General features: G+C 40.8%; 1 protein-coding gene across 1 annotated transcript; it reads right to left on the bottom strand.

Annotated features, from left to right (window-relative positions):
- Positions 1-1,589: 1,589 nt before the first annotated feature.
- LOC125280931 (olfactory receptor-like protein OLF4) lies at positions 1,590-25,993 on the bottom strand. Its single transcript, XM_057312000.1, has 2 exons — positions 25,508-25,993; positions 1,590-2,612 (listed from the first exon to the last, which is right to left on the bottom strand). Exons 1-2 carry the CDS (start codon positions 25,991-25,993, stop codon positions 1,590-1,592), a joined length of 1,509 nt encoding a protein of 502 aa, XP_057167983.1.
- Positions 25,994-27,238: the final 1,245 nt, after the last annotated feature.

Genomic DNA, 27,238 nt, shown 5'->3' with positions numbered 1-27,238 from the left:
ATTAATGCTCCAATATATTAATTAAAATTTAAAATTCTAGTAATGCACGACTCAAGGTCAGATCTGGAGCACAGGTAGCTGAGTCCCACCTATCGTGGTGGGAGCCCTCTTCCAACTGTGAAGAAGCAAAGGTTCACATGTGGATGTTAAAATAGTGAATGAAATTAAGACAATTCACACTTGATAAAGTCATTTAAAAAATAGAAGAATACCTATATATATATAAAAGGAGTGAAATGTCATATGTTGTTTAAGAAGGAAGAGCACGAAAGCCACACACCTCACGATGAGCCTTAGAAACACAAGGTACAGATTCGCACCTGACTAAGGACTCATGAGGAGCCCTGCAGAGATCAGAACAACTCCCCACCCTTTGATTCCCTTCAATAATAAAGAAATTATATTATGCCATTTTATTTTATGCTTTGTATGCAGCAAAGTTCTGATACTTGAAAGTAACGTTCATGATTATTCTGTTCTTCAAGCTTATTTCATATAATTGTATTAAAAATGACTCCATTGAGGACCCTTTGAGGCAACATAGAAAAGGACATGCAAGTGTGCACAAAACTTGTGATGCTGAATCACACCTGGACAGGAACCCAAGCTTGCTGGTGAGTCACCTGTGGTTATGAGGATCATAGATAATGGATGATACTGATGCTGTTTGTTCACTGCCCTTTTAGAGGTTACATGGCAAAATTTCAAATAGTGGGAGATATTTTGTTTAGAGAAATGGAAAGAATCATGTTTGTATTTCACACTGGAAATTTTCAACCAGAAACCACAAAATAGTTTAATAAAACCCCAAACATGCCACTGGTCTTTCATCATAATGAATACACCTTAAAAATGGACCCTGATATTCCATAATTCAATGACTAGGTGAAGTGTCTGAAAAAGAAATATTTTGCATCGCAATAACTGTATGCTTTAATATTTTGTTTCATCATCCTTAAAGTCAGGTTTGACTCTAGGTCATATTATGTCAATCTACTTTTTTCTGTATGTGTCTTTCTGTGTAGATTCTACTTGGAGACATGTATTTTATTATCATTTTTTTTGCCAGTGGGAGACATGGTGGACACAAGCTGTATAACAACAGGATCCTAATGTGTAGAAAAATCTGCATGATGAGCTAAAACCACCAATACGTCAAAGTCTGCATTCTCAGGAAGAGCAGTGAAGGTAGTGAGATACAAAGGAATGCTGTTCACAAGAGTGAAGCACATGGTCTCAGATTTTTCTGTTATAAACTTACATAAATAGCTGAGGTGGCCAAGAGTATATTTTCCATAGGAGTAGTATTCAGTCTAACAAAAGAAAAAAATATTCACTATGACATATTTTATTTGAGAAGAAATTATTCTTAACAGATCCATGTAGTCATTTGAAATAATTGAGAATCTCCAGAAATTTCACATCCACAGTTAGGAATAATATTGAGAAAGTAGGAAAATGACAAAAGGAAAATCTCTTGGATACCAGAGATATCACAAAGCTTAATAAATGGAGTTACATAAGTAGAGTGGTCAAAAAAAAATTCCAGGAAAAAAAATAGAAGACGTATGTTCTACTTAAAAATCAGATCAAAGTATCTCAACATTTGGTTCAGGCATTGGGCCCTGCAATCTTGGGCACTTCTTCAGCTCCAGGATGATTGTCCCTTTCAGAGCTGCCATCCCAGAGAATCTCACCAGAGCCTCCTTTATGTCTCTGTTCCTCAGGCTGTAGATGAAGGGGTTCAGCATGGGGGTGACCACCGTGTACATCACTGAGGCCACTGCACTTGCATGGGAGCTCTGGGTAACAACAGAGCTCAGGTACACTCCTAGGCTCGTACAATAAAATAAGGAGACAACAGAGAGGTGAGATGCACAAGTGGAAAATGATTTATACTTGCCCTGAGCTGATGAGATCCCAAGTATGGAGGAAACGATCTTACAGTAAGAGTAAAGGATCCCAAGAAAGGGACCACCAGCCAGCCACATAGCTGCAAAATATATCACCATATTATTGAGAAAGGTGTCAGAACAAGCAAGTTCTATCATTTGATTGAGTTCACAGAAAAAGTGGGGGATTTCCACCTCTGTACAGAAGGACAGCCGCAACACCATGGAAGTGTGTAACAAGGAATGCAAGACACTCAGGATCCAGGACACTAGAACCAGCAGTCCACAAAGCCGGGGGTTCATGATGACCATGTAGTGCAGGGGGTGACAGATGGCCACAAAGCGGTCATAAGCCATCAGAGTCAAGAGAAAGAGGTCTAATCCTGCAAAGAGTGTGAAAAAATACATCTGGCTGATGCAGCCATCATAAGTTATGACTTTGCTCTGAGTCTGGATATTCCACAGCATCTTGGGGACGGTGGTGGAGGTGAAACAGATGTCTGCAAAGGACAGATTGGCGAGGAAGAAGTACATGGGGGTGTGGAGGTGGGAGTCAGAGCTGACAACCAGGATGAGGAGCAGGTTTCCAAACACAGTAATCAGGTACATGGAGAGGAAAAGCCCAAATATGAGGGGCTGCAGTTCTGGTTTCTCTGAAAATCTCATAAGCAGAAACTCTGAAATTCCTGTATCATTTCCTGGGTCCATTAGTGGAGGTGACTACTAGCACAGGGGAACAGAACAAGAATAATTTTGAGACAAATGGGCATTGCTCACATTGTGGAAATGTTACAATGAATATTTTCCAGTCAGAACTAATTTCAGTATTTTGTGAATGGGTCTGGGCCCCTTGAGGGGATACTCGTTTCCTCCCTGATTAGAAATTTCCATCCCAACATCAGATGTTCCCCATAGATCAGGTATTGTACAGTTTGAATATGAAATTATTTCATACATTTGAGGAGTATATAGTGTTGACAATGTTTCCAGCATTTCCTAGTCATAAAGTAGAGGGTGCTGAAAAGCAGAAGTCCCTGCAATTCTGTGATTCTGGTAGGATAGAAGCAGATATAAAGAGTAAATAATCCTGGGATAGGGACAAGTACTATGAAGAACACAGAAGCAGGTTAAGGGAGAGAGTAGAAGATCAGTAGGAGAAGAAAGGGAAGAAAAAAAGGGGGGGGTAAACAGAAGGGGGACTGAACCATGAGAGACTATGGACTCTGGGAAACAAACTGAGGGCTTCGGGGGGGGGGGTGTGGGGAAATGGGATAGGCTGGTGATGGGTAGTAAGGAGGGCATGTATTGCATGGTGCACTGGGTGTTATACACAAGTAATGAATCATGGGACTTTACATCAAAAACTAGGGATGTACTGTATGGTGACTAACATAATAAAAATATTAATTAAAAAAAGGGAGAAAGTGGATGGGTGTTATGTTGGGTGTTCAGTCAAGACTGGCTAAGAAGGTGACATTTGAACAGAGACCTTATGGAAGAGAGGGTGGATGATGGGAGGTCTTCCTGGCAGAGGGAATGGCCAGTGCAAAGGCCTTGAGGAAGTGCTTCTATCAGAAAATCAAGGGTCAGCAGGGAATCAGTGTGTTGAAGGGAATGGACAAGAGGGACAGTGATGAGAGGTGGTGGCAGTGAATTTCATAGAATCATGTGGCGTCATAGCTGCTTAAAGTTCAAGACACAAGGACTTCCTCATCCACACTATATACCTCTTGCTCTTTATGAATCTGGTTGCAATAGTGTCCTGTCAATTAAACACCCCTCCTTAGTAACATCTGTTGATCCAGTTTGGCATGTGTATTAAAAGGGTCACCTTGAAGCAGCGGAGCCCGTGTATCTCTGCTCTGAGGACCACTCTCACTCATCAAGGTGCCTGCACACACACACACACACACACACACACACACACACACACACACACACAGTCACATACACACACCAGCACACCATATCCTCCTGATGGGTGTTACTTCTATGTCCTTCTCTCCTCCTCCCAGCTCACCCCAACACACTGTTTAGGATATGAATGCATACACATCAAATACCTTTCCAAATGTGGAAATAGTACCCAGAAACTCCTATTCTTAGCTTCCCAGGAGCAACTCATCTTGGAGTGCCATTTTGGAATGGCCACTTTCTGACCTGTATGTAAAGGAACAAAAACATTGTGTTCAATAAACAGACTGAGGGAGAGGGAAAGGGAGAGAGGGAGATAAATAAATTGACATAAAGGGAATGAAAAATAAAATAAGACAAACACAGGGAGGGAGTAAAACTATAAGAGATGGAAATGGGGAGGGAGGCAAACCATAAGAGACTGTTAACTCTAGGACACAAACTGACATTTGCAGGAGGGGAGGTGGATGGTGGGATGAGGTAACTGGGTGATGGGTATTAAGGAGGGCCCTTGATCTAATGATCACTGAGTGTTATATGCAACTGATGAATCACTAAATTCTACCTCTGAAACTAATTATACAGTATATGTTAATTAAAATGAACTTAAATACAAATAGATTAAAGTAAATGATATTAAAAAATAAAATGATCTAATAAGATCAGTCATCCAAAGAGACTGTAAGGAAGGAAATCATCCCTGGTGTTGGTGGTATCCAATTCTAGTTTTATCCCATTTATACCCAGCAAAAATAATAGAAGAGCAAAAATAAATTTGTCCACAACACAACATAGTGACATCTTTATGGTGTGAAATACCTTACAGACCAAACATCATAAGAGAAAAATGAATAAGAGAATAAACCAACACTTCTTTGGGCATTTTTATTACCAGATAGAGGATATCCTATACTTGTTTTTTCTGTGCCTTTTCCACATTTATTTGACCAGTTGGTTTTTGTTTGGTCCAATAGAGGATGAGGCGAGCCCCTTTATCACTTTTCTTATTGACATCTTTATTCTTTTTTGTTTTCTTAGCCTTTGAGTTTTAGTCATTTTCTTGACAAGTCTGATGAGCACAACTACTCACGGTTCTGTTCCTTGTCCAACATGGAAAGGCCTCCCCAGACTCTGTAATATCCTTCACACCCCATAGCAATCTATCCTCTTACTCCGAATACTCATGTGACTTATCGAAGGACATTATCTTGTACTCACATGTATCTCACTGCACTCTTGTCTGTCACTCTGAGGTAAGGACCAAAGGAGCAAGGACTTCACCTGTGCTGTTCATCTTTTTCCTTATGGGTGTGGATGTATATGCACTTATACAGAAACAATTCAAGAAAATGAGACATCATGAAATCCACAGAATGGCAGGAGGAGATAAAATGAGGTTAGAGAGAGCGGTTTCAGTACAACTGTATTCAACCACACTGAAGGGAGTTTAGAGAACTAACTGAAACAGAAACTACAGGAGCAGTAATTTCACAAAATCCACATGGACAAATAATAAAATTCCCCAAGACCTTGAAATAAAAGTGTATTACATATAAAGTACATAGAAATTTTTGGAATGTACCAGATTCTCTTTTAGTATTTGTTGAATGAATCAGGAACTAGATCTCATTATATATGAATATTTAATACATGACAAAGGTGCATTTGGATTTAGTTGGAAAAGACTGTGTTGTTGATGGAAGTTGGCACAAACAGCTTTCTACGTGGAAGGAAGCGCAGTGGCTCCTGGTCTCACACATCTCACAAAAATCAGGAGTAAACCCTCAGCTTAGGAGTAACCATTTCATTTTAGATGCATGTCTAGAAAATACATATCAAGTCCACAGGTGGGCAAACCATCAAAATTAAGGCAAAAAACTCAGAAGTGAGAAGATTGATATATTTAACTAAATAAAATGTGAAAATATTTTATGGCCAAAAATATCTAACTAAAAATCAATGGAGAAACTATGATTTACAACAATTATTTGAATGCTGATAATTATAGATAAATAGGTATATAGTATGTGGACACATAATAATAATAATAGACAAATGAACCTGGCGATCAAATATGGGATCTTTGCTTGAGGACACTATAGTTTAAAAACTCAAGAAGAAATCTTTCACTTCATCACCCTGAGAAAACACTCTAGGGCTGTTGCGTTGGTTAGGCTGGAACTCTTACAAATAACAAAGGAGGATTTCCTAATTTTGCTGTCAGAATTGTGGAGTATTACAACATCTTGGAGTGGCTCTGAAGACAGTTACAAATTTTAAAAACACCTATGTTCTTTGGGGTGCCTGGCTGACTCAGTCAGTAGAGCATACAACTCTTGAGCTTGCAGTTGTAAGTTCAAGCCCCATGTTGGGTGTAGAGATTACTTAGAAAATAAAATTTAAAAAAATACAGATATGCTTTAACTCAGGGTTTCCTCAGCCTCTGCACTACGGACATTCTGGGCCAGAGTCTTCTCTGTGGGGGGCTGTGCCCGGTGCGTTGGAGGGTGTTTAGGGCATCCCTGCCCTCCATGCATCCCTCCCCAATGTGACAGACCAAAATGTCTTGGAACATTGCTTAATGTTCCCTGGAGGACAGAATCAGCCTTAGTTGTGAAACATAGTTTTAACTATTTAAAAATATTTTGTGGCATTGATATAATCACAATTTAAGGAGAAAAAAATATGAAGGACTATCAAAAGTGTAAGAGACAGAGCCACACCATGAAATGTCATGCAGGCATGGAAGTAATGAATCGGCATCACACCGGTTGACTAGAGGAGCATGTAGAAGGTACTCCTGAGTCAGAATGATTGGGGGAGAGAAGCTAGAAAGAAAGATTGTGCCAGAACGTGAAGAGTACTTATGATACGCATAGGTGTCTTTTTATATATTTGAAATGGAAGTATGTGAGTATGTAAGTGTGCATACCACAGGATAGTCTTAACAGAAGACTTTTGGAAGAAGAACCATGAAAACACACTTAGGCAAATCAGAGTGTCTCATAAAGATATAAGGAATAAGATTGCTTATGGAAGGTAAAAGTGATTCATGCTCAAACATAAAGAAGAATGCCTTCCATGTGATAGCATTTCTATTTTAGAGATACAGATCTAACAATAAAAGACCAAAAGGAACAATAAGGAATATAGTGACTTGAACACTAGTCAGAAATACGTATAAAGGGTGATTTGTGAGCACAAAGTATGCAGAAGGACATTCACTTTCATTTTTTGGAAAGTACATATTCACAAGTGAAGAGTATGAAGGTAAGAGGTTAATTCTTTCACAAAGAAAGAAAGAAAGAAAGAAAGAAAGAAAGAAAGAAAGAAAGAAAGAAAGAAAGAAAGAAAATAGAAAAAGCAGTGGAGGGAATATACTATGATTAACTCACAGACTTTACCACACAACATTTCTATATTTTCACACATTCTGCACAAGTACATCTACGCATACATAAAAAAGCAAAATGCCAAGTGGCTAATTGGTGAAATAAACAGCAATACTTTGTTTGAAAAACGTAATAAAAAACAGGAATAAAACCACTTGGACCCTACTGTGCAAACAGAGACAATTTCAACCGAGAAAGTGGGTGGCTAGCTAACCCAGACCATATTCAGGCTCACAGGTAATGAGGTAATTGTAAAGGAAGCTCATTAGCAGACCATTTTGCACATAATCCATTTAAAAATTTTCATCTGAATACTCGAAAGGAGGTACTGTGATATGTATGCTTCATGTACTGCCCTTGTAAGGATATAAGCAGGAGAATTCTGTCATCTGGATTTTACTCATCAGTAAGGAAATGCAGTCTACTATGTCCCATCTTAAAAATGACAAGACATGGGGCGCCTGGGTGGCGCAGTCGTTAAGCGTCTGCCTTTGGCTCAGGGCGTGATCCCAGCGTTCTGGGATTGAGCCCCACATCAGGCTCTTCTGCTGGGAGCCTGCTTCCTCTCCCGCTCCCCTGCTTGTGTTCCCTCTCTCGCTAGCTGTCTCTCTCTGTGTCAAATAAATAAATAAAATCTTTTAAAAAAATTAAAAAAATAAAAATGACAAGACATGTCCTCACTTCACTGTATATCCCCCCACAGCTAATACTTGACTTTTCTACTCTGTTTAATTGCAAAGATCCTCGGTCTCATATTCTAAGTTTATGCTTTCCATCCCCTGTCTAACTGGCTTTCCAATAGTATGATTTACTTGTTAAAGTTGAAACTTGTATTTCTGAGTTCCATATTCACTTCTGTTTTTATCATCATAAATACATAAGTGAATTAATCAAAGAAATTATTACTCAAGCCAGCAATCAGCCACAGCAAACTCTTAGCTCGGGGCTAGGCTGGATTGGTCCTCAGGTGACCTCAGGTAAATGCTTTTGACTTTCATTCTCTTGACCTTCTCCTGCAGTCCCTACTGGGCAGTAAAACTCATCTAGATGGGGTCTCAGAGAGGAAGTTCTCGACATGGACATCAAAATACCTGTCTGGTTAGTAGATGATGGAGGATGAAGCTCTGTCCCCCAGACAAGATAGCAGGAATGGGTCAGACTTCAGTGCCCCATCCAGACTCAGGACTGCACAAGAGACGACCAGGTCTTGTCCAGCACGGGGTTGCCTGTGCTGCGGGACTGCAACAGAGGAGTATTTACAGCTGGTTCGGTCTGCTCATTAGGATCATTTCCCTCTGTTCCTCCCACCGGAAGGCACATGATTTCCCTGCAGGACACTAGTGTGGACAGAAAGGACATTTATCCTGTTGCATTTCTGTTGCTAGGAGATTGGGTGATAAGCCAGGTGAAGTCAATTTTTCTTACTCTTTTTCTATGACTTCTGCTTTTCTGAGATCTAAACTCCCAGCCCCTTATCCCGCTCTTGAACAAACATTTTCTCTTGTTTAAGACTGAGGAATTGGTCCTGACTAGGTCCTAGATCCTGACTCACTTGTGGTGGAGACACAACCTCTGATATCTCTAGAATTTTACTTCTCCCTTTTTCAACAAAGATGAAAATTGTTCCTTAAATATGAAACCCTGGACACTACACTGCTTGGCTTCATGAAAATTTTCCCAAAGCAATTAGGAATTTCACACTTCTTTTTTTTTATAATGATTTTTTATTATATTATGTTAGTCACCATACAGTACATCACCAGTTTCCGATGTAAGGCTCGATGATTCATTAGTTGTGTATAACACCCAGTGCACCATGCAATACGTGCCCTCCTTACTACCCATCACCGGCCTATCCCATTCCCCCATCCCCCTCCCCTCTGTGGCCCTCAGTGTGTTTCTCATAGCCCATAGTCTCTCATGTTTCATTCCCCCTTCTGATTACCCCCCTTTCTTTATCCTTTTCTTCCCCTACTGATCATCCTAGTTCTTATGGTCCATAGATGAGAGAAATCATATGATACTTGTCTTTCTCTGCTTGACTTATTTCACTTAGCATTATCTCCTCCAGTGCCGTCCATGTTGTAGCAAATGTTGAGAACTCGTTCTTTCTGATAGCTGAGTAATATTCCATTGTATATATGGACCACATCTTCTTAATCCAGTCATCTGTTGAAGGGCATCTCGGCTCCTTCCACGATTTAGCTATTGTGGACATTGCTGCTATGAACATTGGGGTGCATATGACCCTTCTTTTCACTACGCCTGTATCTTTGGGGTAAACACCCAGTAGTGCAATGGCTGGATCATAGGGTAGCTCAATTTTTAACTTTTGAAGGGACCTCCACACTGTTTCCCAGAGTGGCTGTACCAACTTGCATTCCCACCAACAATGTAGGAGGGATCCCCTTTCTCCACATCCTCTCCAACAATTGTTGTTTCTTGCCTTGTCTATTTTTGCCATTCTGACTGGCGTAAGGTGGTATCTCAGTGTGGTTTTGATTTGAATTTCCTTGATGGCTAATGATTTTGAACATTTTTTCATGTGTCTGTTAGCCATTTGTATGTCTTCATTGGAAAAGTGTCTGTTCATATCTTCTGCCCATTTTTTGATTTGTTTATTTGTTTCTCGTGTATTGAGTTTGAGAAGTTCTTTATAGATCTTGGATACCAGTCCTTTATCTGTAGTGTCATTTGCAAATATCTTCTCCCATTCCGTGGGCTGCCTCTTAGTTTTTCTGACTGTTTCCTTGGCTGTGCAGAAACTTTTAATCTTGTTGAAGTCCCATAAATTCATTTTATCTTTTGTTTCTCTTGCCTTTGGGGATGTGTCATGAAAAAGGTTGCTTTGGCTGATGTCGTAGAGGTTGCTGCCTATGTTCTCCTCTAGAATTTTGATGGATTCCTGTCTCACATCGAGGTCTTTCATCCATTTGGAGTTTATTTTTGTTTATGGTGTGAGAGACTGGTCAAGTTTCATTCTTTTGCATGTAGCTGTCCAATTTTCCCAGCACCATTTATTGAAGAGACTGTCTTTTTCCCACTGGATGTTTTTTCCTGCTTTATCAAATATTAGTTGCCCAAAGAGCTGAGGGTCCATTTCTGGGCTCTCTATTCTGTTCCATTGGTCTATGTGTCTGTTTTTGTGCCAGTACCATGCTGTCTTTGTGATCACAGCTTTGTAGTACAGCTCGAAATCTGGCATTGTGATGCCCCCAGCTTTGTTTTTCCTTTTCAACAGTTCCTTGGAGATTCGGGGCCTTTTCTGTTTCCATACAAATTTAAGGACTATTTGTTCCAGTTCTTTGAAAAATGTCCTCAGTATTTTGATCGGGATAGCATTGAAAGTGTAGATTGCTCTGGGTAGCATGGACATTTTAACTATGTTAACTCTTCCAATCCATGAGCATGGAATATCTTTCCATCTTTTTATGTCTTCCTCAATGTCTTTCAAGAGTGATTTATAGTTTCTAGAATATAGGTCCTTTACGTCACTGGTTAAGTTAATTCCAAGGTAACGTACGGTTTTTGGTGCTATTGTAAATGGGATGGATTCCCTAATTTCTCTTTCTTCGGTCTCGTTATTCGTGTACAGAAATGCAAGTGATTTCTGAGCATTGATTTTGTATCCTGCCACGTTACTGAATTGCTCTATAACTTCTAATAGTTTGGGAGTGGCTTCTTTTGGGTTTTCCATATAGAGTATCATGTCATCTGCGAAGAGAGATATTTTGACTTCTTCTTTGCCGATTTGAATACCTTTGATCCCTTTTTGTCGTCTGATTGCTGTTGCAAGGACTTCTAGTACTATGTTGAATAATAGCGGCGAAAGTGGGCATCCTTGTCGTGTTCCTGATCTTAAGGGAAAGGCCTCCAGCTTTTCCCCATTGAGAATAATATTTGCAGTAGGCTTTTCATAGATGGCTTTTATGAGATTGAGAAATGTACCTTCTATTCCTACACTCTGAAGGGTTTTAATCAGGAAAGGATGCTGTATTTTGTCAAATGCTTTTTCAGCATCGATTGAGAGGATCATATGGTTCCTGAGTCTTTTCTTGTTGATATGATGTATCACACTGATTGATTTGCGAATATTGAACCACGCTTGCATCCCAGGTATGAATCCCACTTGATTGTGATGGATAATCCTTGTAATGAACTGTTGGATTCTATTAGCAAGTATGTTGTTGAGGATGTTGGCGTCTATATTCATTAGGGAAATCGGTCTGTAATTCTCCTTTTTGAGGGGGTCTTTGCCTGGTTTGGGGATCAAGGTAATATTGGCCTCATAGAATGAGTTTGGTAGCTTTCCTTCTGTTTCTATTTTTTGAAATAGCTTTACGAGAATAGGTATTATTTCTTCTTTGAATGTTTGGTAGAATTCCCTAGGAAAACCATCCGGGCCTGGAGTTTTGTTATTTGGAAGGTTGTTTATCACTGACTCAATTTCTTCATAATTAATTGGCCTGTTTAAGAAATCAATTTCTTCCGGTTTCAATCTTGGTAGTTTATAGGTTTCCAGGAAGGATTCCATCTCTTCCAGATTGCTTAGTTTATTGGCATATAGCTGTTGATAAAAATTTCTAAGAATCCTTCCAATTTCAATGGTGTTTGACGTGACCTCTCCTTTTTCATTCATAATTTTAATAATCTGGGTCCTTTCTCTTTTCTTTTGGATAAGTGTTGCCAGTGGTCTGTCAATTTTATTGATTCTCTCAAAGAACCAGCTTCTAGTCCTGCTGATCTGCTCTACTGTACTTCTGGTTTCTGCTTGATTGATTTCAGCTCTAATTTTGGTTAACTGCTTCCTCATGTGTGGATTAGGCCTGTCCCTCTGTTGCTGTTTCAGCTTCTTGAGGTGAGAATATAAAAACTGCATTTTAGATTTTTCTATTCTTTTGAGTGAAGCTTGGATGGCTATGTATTTCCACATTAGGACTGCCTTTGCAGTATCCCATAGGTTTTGGGCTGTTGTATTTTCATTCTCATTGGTCTCCATAAATTGTTTAATTTGATTTTTGATTTCCTGGTTTATCGAGTCATTCCTGAGCAGGATGGTTCTTAGTCTCCAAGTGTTTGAGTTTCTTCCAAATTTTTCCTTGTGGTTGAGTTCCAATTTCAGAGCGTTGTGGTCTGAGAATATGCAGGGGATAATTTCAATCTTTTGGTATTGGCTGAGACCTGTTTTGTGTCCCAGAACATGGTCTATTCTTGAGAATGTTCCATGGGCATTAGAATAGAATGAGTATTCTTTGGTTCTGGGGTGTAGTGTTCTATATATATCTATGAGGTCCAACTCATCTAGTGTGGCATTCAAAGCCTTTGATTCTTTGCTTAGTTGTTGCCAGGGTGTTCTGTCTATTTCTGATAGTGGAGTGTTGAGGTCCCCTACTATTAATGTATTTTTATTTATATGTCTCTTTATTCTGGTTAAGAGTTGGCTTGTGTATCTTGCTGCTCCCCTGTTGGGGGCATATATATTTATAATTGTCATATCCACTTGTTGAATACTTCCTTTAAGAATAATATAGTGCCCTTCTGCATCTCTAACTATAGTCTGTAGTTTAAAATCCAGTTTATCTGATATGAGAATTGCTACCCCAGCTTTCTTTTGAGGTCCATTTGCGTGAAAGATGGTACTCCATCCCCTTACTCTCAGTCTGAATGCATCTTTGGGTTCAAAATGAGTCTCTTGTAGACAGCAAATGGATGGCTCATTTCTTTTTATCCAATCTGCAACCCTGTGGCATTTTAAGGGAGATTTTAAGCCATTAATATTAAGGCTGAGTACTGAGAGATATGCTTTTAATGATGCCATGTTGCCAGTAAAGTCTTTGTTTGTATTGGCTGTGACTTTCTGTTCTGTATCACTCTTTTGGCCTTTTTACTTTTATAGAACCCCCTGTAATATCTCCTGTAGGGCTGGTTTCGTGGTTACAAAATTGGTTAGTGACTGGCGATTCTGAAATGTCTTTATTTCTCCATCAATTCTGAATGACAGCCTTGCTGGATAAAGGATCCTTGGCTGCATGTTTTTCTCTGAAAGAGCTTTAAAAATGCTCCCCCAACCCTTTCTCTCATTCAAGGTCTGTGTAGACAGGTCTGACGTAATTCTGATGCCTTTGCCTTGGTACGTGAGAAATTTATTTGCCCGGCCGCTTTCAATACTGTATCCTTGGGTCTAATATTTGCGAAATGCACTATGACGTGACGTGGCGTAGGTTTGTCGTGGTTGAGCTTGGGAGGGGTCCTCTCTGCCTCTTGGACATGAATGTTTGTTTCCCTCGCTAGATTAATGAAGTTTTCAGCTACAATTTGTTCAAATATCTCTTCTAGTCCTCTGTTTTCCTCCACCCCCTCGGGGATGCCGATGATTCTAACATTGGATCGTTTCATTGAGTCAGTAATCTCACATAACCAACATTCGTGGGCGTGGATTTTTTTAAGAGCATCTTCTATTTTCATTTTTTCCTCTATTAACCCATCCTCCAATTCACTAACCCTTTCCTCTGCTTTGGTGACCCTGGCCGTCAGAGCCTCTAGTTTTGCCTGCATTTGGCTCATAGAATTTTTAATTTCTGTCAAATTCACTCTCATTTCTGACCTTAGGGATTCTATATTCTCAGTAACCTTTTTGTTAATACTTTTTTCAATTCTGCTCATCATTTTGACCATCGTTACTCTGAATTCCATTTCTGATAATTTGGTTACATCCATATCCATTATTTCTGTGGCAGAGGCCACAGACTCACTGTCTTTTCTTTGCTGGGGGGGGGTCTTCACCTTCTTGTCATTCTGATGAGGAGAGGTTGCAGGGTTGTCCAGAGCCCAAATTATTGACTGGGTCCCAGGCCGTGCCCCTTGTTTTATAGGGATCTTAGGGATGTGGGCTTCTTCTTTAAAGATTTTATTTATTTATTTATCTGAGAGAGAGAGACAGACAGTCAGCATGAACGGGAACAGAAGCAGGGGAGTGGGAGAGGAGGAAGCAGGCTCCCAGCAGAGGAGCCCGATGAGGGACTCCTTTCCGGAATGCCGGGATCACGCCCTAAGCCGGAGACAGGCACTCAATGACTCTGCCACCTAGGCGCCCGGGTTGTGGGCTTCTTGATTTTTCAGCCTGCCTTCTGTGTTCTGGGGGAGGGGCCTGCCACGCTGATACTCAGGCAACACTGTTTGGGTAGAGTCTCCGTGTCCCCCGAGAGGGGGGATGGGGATGGGCATGCTGTGAGCCGGTATTTCCAGGCTTTTGTTCTCTGGCGGCTTTCCCTGGCGGTCAGCTATGCCTCTTCTGAGAGTCAGAGCAGCAGAGGCTGCATTGTCACAGAACAGAGGGATTGCAGCCTGTTCTCCACTGATGTTCTGGCTGCTTTAACTCTGTTACTGTTGGTGCTGCTCAACCCTGCAGCATCCCGGGATGTGCGCCCCACACCCGGCGTCCCTGCCCTCACTTCCAGGGCCAGCACGTCTCTGTCCTTTGTGTTTCTAACGCCGCCAGCCTCCGGCCGCCCCGCGTGCCTCCGGGTCTCCCGGTCTCAGTCTATGCCCGGTGAGCACACCGCGATTCCGGAGTTCTGTGAGAAGCCTGGTGGCGCGCGCACCCGGTACAGTGTCTCAGTCTGCTGTTTTGCGGGTGCCTACCGCGAGTCCACCCGCTCCCCCGTGCAGGTGGCCTGCCAGCCGCCAGCCGCCAGCCGCCCCGCACGCGCTCCGGGAGTTCCCGGTCTCAGTCTGGATCCCGTGAGCACACCGGGATTCCGGTGTTCCGAGAGAAGCCTGGTGGCGCGCGTTCACGGCTCACCAGTCTCAGTCGCTCTCTCGCGGGTGCCCTCCATGAGTCCGCCCGCTCCCCCGTGCAGGTGGCTGCCGCTTCCTGGCACCCAAATGCAGCGGCTCCCTCCCCCTTCCGTTTATCTTCTGATATCTGTGTGCGGTTTTTACGGCTCCCCTCTTGGTACCTCAATACTCAGCGCTGGAGATGTTCATTTGTAGACATCCAGATGTATCTTCCTGCATCTCAGGCTGATTCCGTGGTTATTTAGGCTGGTCTGGTACCTATCCAGCTCGACTCAGGGGACCCGCTGAAAAAGGGGTCCCCTACTCCTCCGCCATCTTAACCTCCTCCGGAATTTCACACTTCTATCACAAGTTCAGGCTGTGACTTAAAATGTCACTATAAAGTGTTCATTGGAAGACGTATATTTAGATATTTTTATAAACTGCAATATGAGTTCAGCACCCTATAGGAATTACCTGATTAAATTTTTATAAAAGTCCATTCTGTGAGGAAACACTAGTGTGAGCTCCATTACCCATGGAGACAGGAGGCTTGAAGAATTTAGTGATCTTCTCAAAGTTATCATTCCAGAACAGGATGAGTGTTGATTGCATTCTGTCGGGATGTTCCCATTTTTTAAACTCTGTGCCAGTGGTCCCAAGTAGAGGTGGTTTTCCTCCCCTGGGCATATCTGGCAATGTCTGAGGGACGCTGCTAAACATTTCCAATGAGCAGGACAGCTCCCAACACAGATAATGACCCTGCCTCAAAGGTCAAATAGAGACTGTGAGATAATGTACTCTAGACCATCACTTCTCCAACTTCAAGTTGCATAGGAATCACCTAGGATTCTATGTTAAATACAGATTCTGTTTCAGCAGGTCTGGTGGACCCAGGAGTTCAACATTTCTAACAAGCTCCTGAGTGATGTCGATGCTGCAGGTCATGGTCTGTGGACCACTCTTTGAGTAGCAAGACTGTCATCCTATGATAGTGGAAAGTGTAGGTGGTTGTAGGTTTTCTTCACAAAAAAATATTGTGTTTGCAAAAAAGTTTCAATGACTAGTATATCTAGTCATTCTATGGGGTGTGATAAATTCTGTTTGTTTCTTATAAGGATCCTTGGGTGGCATCAAATAAAATACCTTTAGAAAAGACTTTCTAGTAAGCAGAATAAGAGCTTTCTGAAGTCATCCACATTCTAATACCTACAAACTTTGACTATGTTATTTTTTATAGGAAGAGGGACATTCAGTAGCAAATGAAATAAGACTGCTAATCAGCTGACCTTAAACTAAGGTTGGCCAAGAACATGCAGATGGAACCGACATAATCACCATGGTCCTCTGAATGTGGGAGAGGCAGGAAGAATAGTTGGATCAGAGAGAGATGTGAAGTTGCCCCGTCACTGGCTTTGAAGATGGAGAAAGGGCAATGAGCCAAAGAATGCTTGTTGTCACTAGAAACTGCGATAGGAAAGAAAAGAGTCTGTCCTGGAGCATCCAGCGGGAAGCAGGTGCTGCAGACATCTTGATTTTAGCCCACTGAGACTTATTTCAGGCTTCTGACCTTGAAAACAGTAAGAACATAAATTTGTTTCTTTGAAGCCTCTAGTGTGGTAATTTATCACAGCAGGGATAGGAATGTAATACAGACATTTATCCAATAAAATTGTTTTTGAGGCTAAACTTTTAGTTTCTCAATTAATTCATTTATCTTCTTTTGATTAAGGGCATTTAGTGTTGAAATTAAACATTAACTGGGAGAAAAAATATAATAAAGTCAAGTTGGGACTTCTACTCCATTGCTGAAATGGAATGGGAAAAGTGAATTCCCCATTGCTAAAATATACACGTGATGTACTTACTTACTTTATTTATTTATTTATTATTGCTTTTGCTTTTTATTAAATTCAATTAGCCAACATATAGTACATCATTAACCTCAGATGTAGTGTTAAATAATTCATCAGGAATGTATAATACCCAGTGCTCATCACATCACATGTTCTCCTTAATGCAGATCCCTCAGTTACCACAACCCCACCCACCACCCTTTTCACAACCTTCAGTTTGTTTCCTGGAGTCAAGAGTCTCACGGTTTGTCTCTGTCTCTGATTTCTTCCCATTCAGTTTTCCCTCCCTTACCCTATGATCCTCTGCACTATTTCTTATGTTCCACATATGAGTGAAAACAAATGATAATTGTTTTTCTCTGATTGACTTATTTCACATAGCATAAAACCCTCCAGTTTCATCAATTTTGATGTAAATGGTAGGTATTCATCCTTTCTGATGGCTGAGTAATATTCCACTGCATATATGGACCACAGCTATATCCATTCATCTATTGAAGGACAGCTCGGCTCCTTCCACAGTTTGGCTATTGTGGACATTGGTGTTATGAACATTAGGGTACATATGGCCCCTTCTTTTCACTACATCTGTATCTTTTAGATAAATACCTAGCAGTGCAATTGCTGGGTCATAGGGTAGCTCCATTTTTAACTTCTTAAGGAACCTCCATACTGTTTTTTCCAGAGTGGCTGTACCAGCTTGCATTCCCACTAACAGTGTAAGATGGTTCTTCTTTTTCCACATCCTCACCAACATCTGTTGTTTCCTGTCTTGTTAATTTTAGCCATTCTAGCTCATGTACAGTAGTATCGCAATGTGGTTTTGATTTGTATTTCCCTAATGGTTAGTGATACTGAACATTTTTTCATGTGTCTGTTAGCCATTCGTATGTCTTCTTTGAGAAGTGTCTGTTCATGTTTTATGCCCATTTCTTGACTAGATTCTTTGTTTTTTTGGTGTTGACTTTGAGAAGTTCTTTATAGATCTTGGATACCAGCCCTTTATCCATGTCATTTGCAAATATCATCTCCCATTCCGTGGGTTGCCTCTTAGTTTTGTTGACTGTTTCCTTTTCCATGCAGAAGATTTTTATCTTGATGAAGTTCCAAAAGTTCATTTTTGCATTTGTTTACCTGCCTTTACAGAGGTGTCCAGAAAGAATTTGCTGTGGCTGAGGTCAAAGAGGTTACTGCCTATGCTCTCCTCTAGGCTTTTGAAGGATTCCTGTCTTCCATTGTGGTCTTTCAACCATTTTGAGTTTATCTTTGTGTATGGTATAAGAGAATGGTCTAATCTCATTCTTCTGTTGTGGCTGTCCAATTTCCCCAGCACCATTTATTGAAGAGACTGTCTTTTTTCCATTGAATATTTTTTTCCTGATTTGTCAAAGATTAGTTGACCAGAGAGTTGAGGGTCCATATCTGGGCTCTCTATTCTGTTCCATTGATCTATGTGTCTGTTTTCTTGCCAATATCATGTTGCGTTGATGATCAAGACTTTGTAATATAGCTTGAAGTCAGGCATTGTGATGCCCCCCAGCTTTGGTTTTCTTTTTCAACATTCCCCTGGTGATTTAGGGTCTTTTCTGGTTCCATACAGATTTTTAGATTGCCTGTTCCAGCTCCGTGAAAATTGTCAGAGGTATTTTGATAGGGATTGCTTTGAATGTATAGATTGTTCTGAGTTGCATAGACATTTTCACAATGTTTATTCTTCCAATCCATAGGCATGGAATGTTTTTCCATCTCTTTGTGTCTTCCTCAAATTCTTTCATAAGTGTTCTGTAGTTTGTTGAGTAGAGCTCCTTTACCTCTTTGATTAGGTTTATTCCTAGGTATCTTATGATTTTTGGAGTTGTTGTAAATAGAATTGATTCCTTAATCTCTTTCTTCAGTCACATTGTTAGTGTATAGAAAAGTAACTGATTTCTGGGGCACCTGGGTGGCTCAGTCGTTAGGCGTCTACCTTCAGCTCAGGGCGTGATCCCGGCGTTGTGGGATCGAGCCCCACGTCAGGCTCCTCCGCTGGGAGCCTGCTTCTTCCTCTCCCACTCCCCCTGCTTGTGTTCCCCTTCTCGCTGACTGTCTCTCTGTCAAATAAATAAATAAAATCTTTAAAAGAAAAGAAAATTAACTGATTTCTGTGCATTGATTTTGTCTCCTGCCATGTTGTTGAATTGCTATATGAGTTCTAGTAATTTGGGGGTGGAGTCTTTTGGATTTTCCACATAATGTATCATGTTATCTGTGAAGGCAGAGTTTGATTTCTTTTTTGACAATTTGAATGCCTTTTATTTCTTTTTGTTGTCTGATTGCTGATGCTAGAACTTCTAGTACTATGTTGAACAATAATGATGAGTGTGGTATCCCTGTCGTGTTGCTGACCTTTTGGCAAAAGGTCTCAGTTTTTCCCCATTGAGAATAACATTCACTATTGGCTTTTTATAGATGGCTTTTATGATGTTGAGGTATATTCCCCTTATCCCTATACTTTGGAGAGTTGTAATCAAGAAAGGATGCTGTATTTTGTTAAATGCTTTTTCTGCATCAAAAGGATCATGTTGTTCTTGCCTTTCTTTTGTTAATGTGATCTATCATGTTGATTCATTTGTGAATGTTGAACCACCCTTGCATCCCAGTAATTAATCCCAACAGGTCGTTGGGAATAATCCTTTTAATGTACTGTTGGATCCTATTGGCTAGGATCTCAGTGAGTATTTTGGCATCCATGTTTATCAGGGATATTGGTGTGTAAATCTCCTTTTTGAAGGGGTATTTTCCTGGTTTGGGGATCAGGGTAATGCTGGCCTCATAGAACATGTTTGGAAGCTTTCCTTCCATGTTTATTTTTTGAAATATCTTCAGTAGAATAGGTATTATTTATTATTTAAATATTTGGTAGAATTCCCCTTGGAAAAAATCTGGCCCTGCACTTTTGTTTTTGGGAGGTTTTTGATTACAGCTTCAATTTCCTTGCTGGTTATTGGTCTGTTCAGATTGCCTATTTCTTCTTTTTTCAGTCTTGCTAGTTTATAAATTTCCCAGGAGCGCATCCATTTTTCCACATTGCCTCATTTTTTGGCATATAGTTGCTTATAATATCTTGTTAAAATTTTCTGTATTTCCTTATTGTTGGCCATAATCTCCACTTTCATTCATGGTTTTATTATTTTGGGTCCTTTCTCTTTTCTTTTGGATAAGTCTGGCTAAAGGTTTATCGATCTTATTAATTCTTTCAAAGAACCAGTTTCTGGTTTTGTTGATCTGTTCTATGGTTCTTCTGGTTTCTATTTTATTGATTTCTTCTCTAATCATTATTATTTATCTTCCCCTGCTTGGTTAAGGCTTTATGTGCTGTTCTTTCCCCAAGTCCTTTAGGTGTAAGGTTAGCTTGTGCATTTGGGATTTTTGTAATTTTTTTGAAAAGTCTTGTAATGCAATGTTCTTCCATCTTAGGACCTCCTTCATTGTATCCCAGAGTATTTGAACCTATGTGTTTTCATTCTCATTATTTTCCATGAATTTTTAAAATTCTTCTTTAATTTCCTTTTGACCCATTTTTGCTTTAGTAAGATGCTCTTTAACCTCCAAGTGTTTGAGTTCCTTCCAAATTTCCTCTGTGATTGAATTCAAGTTTCCAAGCATTGTGGTCTCAAAATATGCAGGTAATAACATCAATTTTTGGTATTGGTTGAGACTTTACTTGTGACCCCATATGTGATCTATTCTGGAGAAAGTTCCATGTGCACTCGAGAAGAATGTGTATTCACTTGTTTTAGGATTGAATGTTCTGTCTGTATCTGTGATGTCCATCTGATCCAGTGTGTCATTCAAAGCCCTTGTTTCTTTGTTGATCTTTTGCTTAGACTGCATCTCAGTTATAATACTTCTAAGCTTGGCCTGATTAGATCTCATTTCTGCACTGAGTTTCTCTAATATCATTTATGCTTTTTTCAAGCCCAGCTATTAACTTTATGATTGCTATCCTGATTTCCATCTCTGACATCTTACTTATATCAGTATTGATTCACTTTGTGGCAGAGAACATTGCCTCTGGTTCTTTCTTTTGTTGTGAATTCCTACTTCTAGTCATTTGGCCTTAAGAAGGATGGGTGAGTGAGTGCAGAGTCCAAAATATCAACCATGACCCAAGCAAAATACACCCTCTACAAATCTGAAGTGGTCAGAAACCACAACAGAAAGCAAACCAAACCAACCAACCAAACAAACAAAAATGTTGGGGGAGGGTGAATAGAGACTATAGTCTCATATGGTGGACAAAGTAGGGTGATCCACTTATTCCTGATTGAACTTTTGTCTGTGTGTTAAAAGACACTACACCCCAAAATTTCAAAGAAAAGAAAACATATAAACATTATATATATATATATATATATATATATATATATATATATGAATAGAGTGAAAAAAGTACTAAAGTGAAGCATATATCTATAAATGTAGATGTAAAAAACAAAAGTTAAAAAACCAACCTAAAGACATAAGTTGGTAAAATAAGAATCTAGTTAAAATAGGAAAAAGGTAAAAAAAAAGAAATGGGAAATTTTAAACTGAAAGATAAATGAATAGTAAAAAAAAATCCCTGGAGCTCCCTATACTATTTTCCCATGGCTCTGGAGTTTTACAGTCTTGTGGGATTCATTAACTTGTTGTCCACCTGTTCTTCCAGTTTTTTTTCTGAGGGAGGGGCCTGCAGTGCTGTTTCTCAGGTGTCTTTGCCTGGGTGGAGTTGCACCACCACTTCCAGGGGGCTAGGCTCCGTGTAAGCTGGTCCTCTGCATGGCTTTTGTTCCTTGGAGGCTTTCTGAGACTCTTCAGAGGATCAGAATAATAATGGCTGTACTTGGATCTCTGGCCCAGAGCCAAAAGATTGTAGTCCCCACTCTTCAATAAACCCTCTGGGACAAACAGTCTTCACTTTTGTTTGTAACAAACTCCACAGATCCTAGCAGTGCATGCCCACTGTAATTCTCCTGGGGGCAATCCAAGGGACCCATGTCACTGCCCTTTATGCACCTTGGGACAGAGAGCAGTTGTGGACTCCTGCATGTGCCAAGCTCTGCTGCCCCAGGACGATGGCTGGGTGTCTCTCTACTCTTCTTTCTGGGGCCCAGGCCCTGAGAGTTGTTTGTCCGGTCATGGTTGTGGCTGTTTTGCCCCTCCCGGGGAATGGTAAGTGGCCCATGTATTCCAGTACTTTTCAGGATGCTTAGGCAGAGAGTGGTCACCTGACCTGCCTGGCTCCCAGATTATGGCAAGCCAAGCTGAGAGTCCCCTCCAGGGCTTGCTGGCCTTAACCAAGTTCCCCACTCCACTGATTGGGCACTCTACTGGTTTAGCCACTCCTGATCGTTCTGTGATTTCTGGGATCCTGAGTTCACAATGGCCCACCTAGAATTCTTCTCTTTTCATTCCCTGAGTCCCTTTCAGAAAGGGATGTCTCTCACTGGAGTAGATATCTAAGGGTTCTGATTTTGCGCTCTGGGGTTATATCACTTTCTAGTAGCTGGCTTATGGAAGCTCCCTCCCCCCTCCATTTATCTTCTGATATCTCCCCTCAGATTCCCATCTCCATACCTCCTACCTTGCAAAAAGCAGTTGCTTTTCTACTTCTCGAATTCCAGACATATTTTCTTACATCTCAGGCTGAATTTATGGGTGTTCAGAATGGCTTGATAGATGTCCAGCTAAATTCAAGGGACCAGATGAAACAAGGTCCCCTATTCTTCTGCCATCTTTCCCGTCTTCCCCTGATTGTAAAGGTATTATTGATGAGAAGAACAAAGGTAAGAGAAATGTAGCTAAAAGTCAATCTTCTTACAACCTGCAGCCCACAGATGAATCCCTGAGACATGCAGAGTGTGACACTCCTCCAGAAACTCATGGCTGCCTTAATGTTGATGTTTCATTAGAGACTAAAAGCAACCATATCTTTACAATAGTCCGACCTGCAAAGTCCTGTAAACTTCACATTCATCATCGAGAAATTCCATAGAAATTTACGTTATCTCTACCCACCACACACACAAACTTAAAATGGTACAACCAGTCTCTCCTGACAATTCCAGTGCAGCTCTTTCTGCCCATGGGTCTAGTCCTTGTGCTATAATAAAAGCACCTTTTTTGTATCATAAAATGGCTCAAGAATTCTCCTGACCTTTGTGCTCCATGAGCCCACATCATAATGACATTCCATTTGACAAGAACAGCCGGTTATACAGCAAGAGCTGACTGACACGATAAGTGAAGCGAACAGACACAAGGAAATTAAAGCATGTGCTGCTTTTTATTTGTGCCACAGGATCTGACAAATGAGGAGAGAAGTCATGGTCATTCTGTTATTCAAGTTTACTTCCAGTGACTTTATGAACAAGTGACTATATCTGGGCTCCCATCTGAGTCACTGGGAGAGTTTGAAGGACGTGCACGTTTGTGCAGAAGAACTGGTGACCTTGAAGGACATGACCGGCTGGACATCCACCTTTTGTGTGAAGTGTCCTCAGATCATGCAAGTGGATGGGATTTCTGAGCAGGAAGGAGGTATGAAATGGAGGATGCTGATATTGTTAACTCCCCATCCCTTAGCATTTGTGACAAATGTTACGTAAAGGGAGGTATGTTGTGGAACAATAAAAGAGTCATATTAACGGGTAGCATTGTAAGTTTTCAAGTAGAAACAGGAAGATAATTTGATAATAAAACATATAACACTAAGCAATCCTTTACCTCAGTGAATAAACCCCCTCAGTTGTGGACACCAATCTTCCATGCTTCAGTAAATAGAGGCACAGCATGATTTGTGATATAAAAAAAAAAGAAAAAAGAAAAAAAGAACTATTTTGAGTAGTAACAAAATGAGTGTTTTGAAATTTTGTGTCATCATATTTATGGTCATCCTGATACTAAGAACATGACAGGTTGATCTGTTTAGTCAAATTTGTCTTTCCATGTCGACGGCATTGCGAGAGATATGTTTGCTAATCAGTCTTTGTCAGGGGCTATAGTCGGATTTCGGGACACTGAGCTGAGTCAGGATAAAAGCATGAGACTGGGTCAAAAACACAGCAGCATGTTTGTAGAGTTAAGTGCCTCATACTAGGTTTCGGTTTCTGAGGCATCCATTTCAAAGACAACTATATGGAGTAAACACGTTGTCAGGTGTGTGACATAATTACCAGAGAAGCCCTGAGGCGGCCCCACCTGTGAAGTACCTCTTCAGGAAGCCCTGGGTAACCTCGATATGACACATGAGTGACCCTGTTTTTCCCTTCAGCAGCTGAATTCTACTCATATAAAATTTTCCAATAAACCCTGAAACCACAATCCCCTAACCATTTGGGCTACCCTGATAAGAGCTGATCTCTCAGGAGTACTTTCTTTCTCTCCATCTCAATGCCTCTCTCCCCTTCTGAGACCTCCCCAAATGGTCTTTGGGATCCCCGTGCCCTCCAGGACCTGTGAGGAATAGACCTGGTTTTGTTAGAGTCTCTGATGGGTGATGCTGAGACCTGTCTTGCAGTCACAGTAAGAACCCAAGGGCTGGTGCAGCCAAAGCAGAGGCTCTGGTCCGGGAAGCATCTGTGGGAATGTCCACAAGCACAGGGGCCCAGGGGAGTGTCTGGGCTTTCCTAGTGTGAGCATCCCTGTCAGGAGCCTGAGACCTAAACAGAAAAGTGTTACAGTCCACATTCTCAGGAAGAGGAGTGATGGTAGTGGTGTAACAAGACTGACAGACTCTAGGTGAAAAGTGGGGTTTTGTATTCTCCTCTACAATAAAGTTATGTGAAGGCTTAGTGGCTAAGTATAGTCACTTCCATACAAAGAGTACAACTTATGATTATCCTTCTGGGAAATCTCGGTAAATTTATTTGGCATGGTAGAAGTCATTTGAAATGAAATTAATTTAAAGAATCCAACTTGCCCCCATGCAAAATACAGAATTTTCCAGGCATTTGGATCCAGGGTTGGGGAAAACATTAGGAATGTATGAAATTGAAAAGGGGGAAACTGTGTGTGCATCAGACCGAGCAGAAGCTTAATAAAGTCAGTTAATTAAATGTATGGAGAAGTTGAATTCAAACAAATGAAAATTCCAAGAAATAAATAGGAGCAGAATCTACTTCCACATCCTAATCAAGACTAGCAGTTCTCTGCTCTGAGGCTGTAGCCCTGCAAGCACAGGCACTTCTTCATCCCTGGGAGGATTGGCTCATATCACTGGAACCCCAACGATTCTTTTCAGAGCTGTTTTTATGTCTCTGTTCCTCAGGCTGTAGATGAAGGGGTTCAGCATGGGGGTGACCACCGTGTACATCACCGAGGCCACTGCACTTGCATGAGAGCTCTGGGTAGCAGCAGAGCTAAGGTACACCCCTAGACCTGTAGAATAAAATAAGGAGACAACTGAGAGATGAGATGCACAGGTGGAAAATGCTTTGTACCTGCCCTGAGCTGATGATATTCCACATATGGTGGAAACTATTTTAGAATAAGATTAAAGGATCCCAGCCAGGGGAGCACCCGCCAGCAACATGGTATTAAAGTATATCACCAGGTCATTAAGAAAGGTGTCAGAACAGGCATGGTCAACTATCTGATTGAGTTCGCAGAAAAAGTGGTGGATTTCCAAGACTGTACAGAAGGTCAGCCGTAACACCATTAAGCTTTGTAACAAGGAATTGAGAACACTTATGATCCAGGACACCAGAACCAGCAGTCCACAGAGCCGGGGGTTCATGATGACCGTGTAGTGCAGGGGGTGACAGATGGCCATGAAGCGGTCATAGGCCATCATGGTCAGGAGAAAGACGTCCAACTGTGCATAGAGTAGGAAAAAATACATCTGGCTGAGGCATTCTGCATAGTTAATGACATTGTCCTGAGTCTGGATGTTCCACAGCATCTTGGGGATGGTGGTGGAGGTGAAACAGATGTCTACAAAGGACAGGTTGGAGAGGAAGAAGTACATGGGCGTGTGGAGGCGGGAGTCAGAGCTGACGGCCAGGATGAGGAGGAGGTTTCCAAGCACAGTGATCAGATACATGGAGAGGAAAAGCCCAAATATGAGTGGCTGAAATTCTGGTCCCTCTGAAAATCCCAGAAGAAGAAACTCTGAAATTCGTGTACCATTGCCTGTTTTCATGTGGTGGATATGACTATGAGGAAGGAAAAAACAAAAACAAAAACAAAAACTATGATTAATTTTCAAGCAAAAGGGCTTCTTTTATTTATTACACTTTATTGTTTTTAAAGTAGTATTTAAATTCCAATTAGCTAACATAAAGAGTAATGTGAGTTTCAGGTGGACAATACAGTGATTCAGTACTTCCGTACAGTTCCCAGTGCTTATCCCAATAAGTGTCCTCCTTTATCCCCATCACCTATTTCACCCATCCCCCCACCAGCCTCCCTCTGGTAAGCAACAATTTGTTCTCTAGAGTTAAGAGTTTGGGTCTTGGTTTGCCTCTCTTTCTCTTTTGTTTTCCCTATGATCATTTGTTTTGTTTCTTATTTTCCACATATGACTGAAATCATAAGGTAGCCATCTTTCTCTGATTGCCTTATTTCACTTAGCATAATACACTCTAGTTCTATCCATGTCCTTGCAAATGGCAAGATTTCATTCCTTTTTATACCTGAGTAATATTCCACTGTATACATATATTACTTCTTTTTTATCCATTCTTCAGTCGATGAACACGTGTCGTTTCCATGGTTTGGCTATTGTAAATAATCCTGTACATGTTAACTCTTTGAATTTGTATTTTTGTACCTTTGGGCAAATACCCTAGCAATGCAATTACAGGATTATAGGGTTGTTCTATATTTAACATTTGAGGAACCTCCATACTGTTTTCCAGAGTGACTACATCGGTCTGCATTCCTACCAACAGGGCAAGAGGATTCCCCTTCTCCATGTCTCGCCAACAACGGTTATTTATTATGTTACTGATTTTAGCTTTTCTGACAGGTTGAGATGATACCTCACTGTAGTTTTGATTTGTAACAAATGAGCATTATTAACAGAGTGACATGTTACAATTTATGTTTTGCAATCAAGAAAGAAATATGTATTATTTGTATAGATCCAAGCCCATTTAAGGGAAGTTACCTGACATCTCTGATTAGGAATTCCACCCCATTTAGCCTTTTCCCTAAGAGGTCATGTATTGCAGTTTTAATGGGAAATGCTTTCCTGTATTTGAGGAATATATGTTGAGTACTGACATCTTCTAGACAAAGAGCATAGGGTGCTGAGATAGAAAACTCAATACATCCTTTGGGTAAATACCTAGGAGTGCAATTTCTAGGCCATAGGGTAGCTCTATTTATAACTTTTTGAGGACTTCCATACTGTTTTCCTGAGTGGCTGCACCAGTTTTCATTC

The sequence above is a fragment of the Ursus arctos genome, unplaced genomic scaffold, assembly GCF_023065955.2.
Source record: "Ursus arctos isolate Adak ecotype North America unplaced genomic scaffold, UrsArc2.0 scaffold_14, whole genome shotgun sequence".
NCBI classification, from domain to species: Eukaryota; Metazoa; Chordata; class Mammalia; order Carnivora; family Ursidae; genus Ursus; species Ursus arctos.
The sequence above is the reverse complement of the archived record's forward strand: the minus strand, read 5'-3'. Positions and strand labels throughout refer to the sequence as shown.

Bases quoted from the DNA above. Each gene is read 5' to 3' on its own strand.
- LOC125280931 (XM_057312000.1), bottom strand. From the start codon at position 25,993: ATGAAAACAGGCAATGGTACACGAATTTCAGAGTTTCTTCTTCTGGGA. The intron at 2,613-25,507 runs GTGTTACGGCTG...CTGTGCTAGTAG, and splicing joins CCTTGTTACAAAGCTTAATG to TCACCTCCACTAATGGACCC.